This window comes from Galeopterus variegatus, unplaced genomic scaffold (genome assembly GCF_000696425.1).
Source record: "Galeopterus variegatus unplaced genomic scaffold, G_variegatus-3.0.2 Scaffold4488, whole genome shotgun sequence".
In the NCBI taxonomy this organism is placed as follows: domain Eukaryota; kingdom Metazoa; phylum Chordata; class Mammalia; order Dermoptera; family Cynocephalidae; genus Galeopterus; species Galeopterus variegatus.
The window spans coordinates 65,881-69,977 of NW_007730599.1; the positions used below are offsets into that span (position 1 = coordinate 65,881).

The following is a 4,097-nucleotide window of genomic DNA, read 5'->3' on the forward strand; positions in this document are numbered from 1 at the left end:
CACGGGCGCAACACTGAGGGTTGCGATCTGTTGCCGGTCACGAAAAAAGACAAAAGGGAAAAAAAAAATTTAAAAATTAAAAATTAAATTAAGTTAATTAAATTTAATTTAATAAATTTAATTAATTAAAACTTTTTTAAAAATTATTTTTGCAATAGATGAGTTATAGTCTTTTTCCCGTTTTTGTGTATTTTTCATATAAAAACTTTAAATCTTGAAATGAAAACATAAAATAAAATTGTCAGTGCCTACAACTACCTTGCATTGGACCTAGCAGAACAGGAATCCTATCTGAGGAAAGAAAAAGGTGCATGCTGTTCACTTCCTTGGAATCTATCACTTAGTTGAGGTTTGGTTCTGCGAGCTCTACTTGTTTCCTGGCTGTCCGCTAGATCCTAAACTCTTCCCAGATACAAAACAGAGGAAAACATCTCAGGGATGTAGCAAATGTCTAGGCTGACATCAGTATCGCTGGGATTCCTAATTATTTCCCTTGTACTTACTACTTTTGCAGATAGGCAAGGGAGGTGCCCAGGTGTGGTCCTCTAGGCACCGGCTCCAATTGCTGCCCTTGAGGATGTAGTGGTCATTGCACTTAAATGTGATTTTGTCACCTACATTCACAGGCCCAGAAGAATTTAACTCGCCATTCACCAACACAGGGTCAGGACAGTGGCCCACTGAAGAAGAAAACAGCCAGTGTGATCTGAAAGGATGGCTGAAGCCAATCACGGAAAAGGCCAGACCTCCTCAGGCTTCAGTGAGAAAGTAGCAAATTAGAGCTTAAGATGGCATATTTTTAATAGGGACAGGTACATGGTGCCAAATCATATCAATGCAGGATGAGAAACGACTAGATTGCCATAAGTACAGCAGAAATGGTTTTGGTCATGCACGACAGTGACATGAATTGGCTATTGAATTTACTAAACATAATTAAGCACATAACTAGAAATTACCAGTAGTATGTTCATTATCCTGTTATATTAAGCATTGCTCAAAATTCTTGAGCCTATGTTTGAGGCAAGCCTTTCCTTTCCTTTCATCCAGCCAAATATACACTTATTCACTATTTTTCATTTCTTCCCCCCCCCCACCCCCCCATAGTGTGGAAAAACAGAAGAGAATGCAGAGGGATGTGACTTTGGTCGTATGGAAAAAGAATAGTAATATTGGTGTGCTTTACTCTAGGCATAAAGAAGAACTAATGCAGCTATTCTTTAAAATAATAATAATAAAGAGGATATAGACTAATTACTCTCCATCTCTACACAGGATACCACAGATGAATTTTGTGACCTGGAGCAAGTCACTTGGATCTCATTTATCACATTTGTAAATTGAGAACATAAAATTTTTCCCAATTCAAAAGTTATGTGATAGGTTAAATAAAATGATATACTTACTTCAAAATAATAAAGTGAGAATATAGATGAAACAAGGTTAGTCATGTGTTGATAACTGATGAAGCTGTGTGATGAGCACATGACTTAATTTGAAATTATCCATACTATAAATATTTTAAAGCAGTATAAGATTAAACAAATTACAGCCAAAAAAAAAAAAAGTAGTTTTAATATATGGAAGCAATGCTTTCCTTTCCCTACGGGTAATTTGATTCTGTTAATTCAACTAAATTAGTACTGATCGAGAGCTGATTGTGTACCTTCCAAGAGAAGTTTCACCACTAGAGTGCTTTTGTAGTTTTAATATATGGAAGCAATGCTTTCCTTTCCCTACGGGTAATTTGATTCTGTTAATTCAACTAAATTTAGTACTGATCGAGAGCTGATTGTGTACCTTCCAAGAGAAGTTTCACCACTAGAGTGCTTTAAAAGGTGATTCTTATAAATTGGAAATTTTTTTCTTATAAAGTTTTAACATGGCCTACAGGAGGTAGGATGTGAAAGAATATAGCAGGATGACAATATAGGTAAAGAAGTAGAAAGATCCAACTTACAGCGGCACTTGGTGGTGGAAGAATTCCAGTCCTTAGAGGCATTGCAAAAAAGGGCTTTCTTTCCTACCAGGTGGAAGCCCATGATACAATAGTAAATCCCCAGAATCTGTCCTTCCTCCTCCTTTGTAACAAGTATGCTATTGTCTACTGGGGGAAATTCTGGACAGGTCCCTTCTGAAAGGAAAAACAAGAGATCCACTTGGCAATCATCTGCTGGGAGGAAGCCCCTATGAGATTCACCTGCCCGAGTGTCTTTTACCTGGATTGTTGATTTGGATTCTTTGTACTTTTCCATGTCCATGTACATCCATGTCCCTCCCTTTCCAAGGATTTTCAAACTTTTATTTCCAAAAGGATAACAGGAATTTAACTCAAATTCAGCCACAAGTTATCCACTCCTAAATGAACAATCCCCTTCCCAAATAGCAGTCCTGGAGTTTATAATAGGTAAGACCACTCAGGATTTTGAAATTAGTACTTTTTTGGCTCCCAGAACACCAGAACACAAAAGTAAACAGTAACCACCCACTTCAGAGGGCAGGATCATCATTAAATATATACTAAGCCCCTACTGAGTACAGAGCATTAGGCCAAGTAATTTGAGATTTTTCAGTTAAAAAAAAACTCATAAATTTAAACTTTATTAAAACCCTAGACAGAATGCCTCATAACCCACAAACTGTTATCAAGTACCTTGGAAGCTGAGTTTAAGGAAAGCATACATACCATCTGAAGCAGAGATCAGCCACACAGTCACAAGACAGCACATAAACCAAAAAAACATCTGGCAATCAATTATTTGACCCAGGCTGGAATTAACCCAGCCCAGACACCTGGTTCAAATCAAAATAGATCTTCTTACACTGCTTAACACCAGTCCAATCACTTCCCTCTTAGAGAAAGGGGTTAAATTGACTTCCCTTCTCTGGAGAAGTGAAAAGAAAAAAAAAATCCTATAACAGGAAATAAGAATAGCAGTAAGGAAGATGGTACAGGGAGGGACTTTGCAAAAACACAAAGTATGGTAGAAGAGCTGCCAGTTTTAAAACTCAGCTTCAGAGTTTCATCAGACCCTTTGAACTGCCAGTTTATCCTTCCCCAACAGATATGGGCTAAATGGTCTTGTCATGACCTTGACTTCTGTCAATATTTGCCAGTGTTCACCTTCCTCGTTCTGCAACTCTCTCCAGCATTGGGGTAAAGGATGGGGTGCCAACCCCCGGTACTTTCCCAGGTAAGACCCAACTCTGAGTGCTACCTTCCCCTTTCCCAAGTGTCAGATATCCTAAGACCACAAGCAGCACTGAAGACTGAAAGCTCAAAAAAGTAAACTAATCTTACCTGTTTCTGTCCCCCAGATCAATGTCTGCCCAGCAAGAAGCTGCTACTGACTGATTCCAAACCTCAGAGTTCCAATGTCCTGCAGTCACACAATGTCCTCATTTGCCAGGCCTGTGCCAGGCTTCCCACTCTGTGGCTCCTCCTGGGACAGGATTTGGCCTCAGTCCAGAGTTAACCAAATGAATGAAGAGAGAAGTGAGGGGAACACTTTGCTCTCAGGAATTAAAGCACGTAAAATTGCTTTGGGGCTCCCACAGCATCTTATTTACAACCATTTTAGCACTTAGTTCGTTCTCTGTGCTCCAATTGTAAAATGGGGGTAAATTTTCTTCAAAGCTTTAGCTTTTAATGAAATAATAAATATAAAGCATTTAAGAACACAGTACAGTCTCAAATATTCTCTGCTCCACCCATTATTATTACTTCATAATGATTTATGTCTTTCAACTGAAGGGGATCAGAATATGCCACACAAAAATATGCCACTTTGGTATAAAGATTATTTTGAGCTGAAGACATTTGAGATTCAACAGATGCGGGGGTGGGGGAAGCTTTTTTGGATCTTCCCTTTTCTAAAAGCAGCAACTTCTGGGAAATTAGGCTGCCATAAATCTCTCTTCAGGGCAGACAGGGAGAATGTAAATAAAACCTATCCCAAATTCTTTCTCCAGGGGAATTTTATGGCCCTGAAGGAGACAGAAAGAAGCTCATAACTACATACACAAACATTATTACAAACCTTCTTATCTCCTGTTTGTTTTCCTGAAAACCCGTTTATCCTTCCAAAAGTCATCTG

At 38.6% G+C, this 4,097-nt stretch overlaps 1 protein-coding gene across 2 annotated transcripts in view; it reads right to left on the bottom strand.

Annotated features, from left to right (window-relative positions):
• C4BPB (complement component 4 binding protein, beta) overlaps positions 1-3,467 on the bottom strand; it is an 8,484-nt gene extending 5,017 nt beyond the window's left edge. Inside the window, exons 1-3 of one of the 2 annotated variants that reach the window (XM_008587666.1) lie at positions 3,302-3,467; positions 1,961-2,134; positions 504-680 (exon numbers count right to left, since the gene is read on the bottom strand). In XM_008587666.1, the coding sequence (XP_008585888.1) occupies positions 504-680; positions 1,961-2,042 (259 nt within the window). In that variant the 5' untranslated portion in view covers positions 2,043-2,134; positions 3,302-3,467. Of the gene's footprint in view, positions 1-503; positions 681-1,960; positions 2,135-2,686; positions 2,792-3,301 lie in introns of those variants that run through there. The other variant, XM_008587664.1, reaches the window with a different exon arrangement.
• Positions 3,468-4,097: the final 630 nt, after the last annotated feature.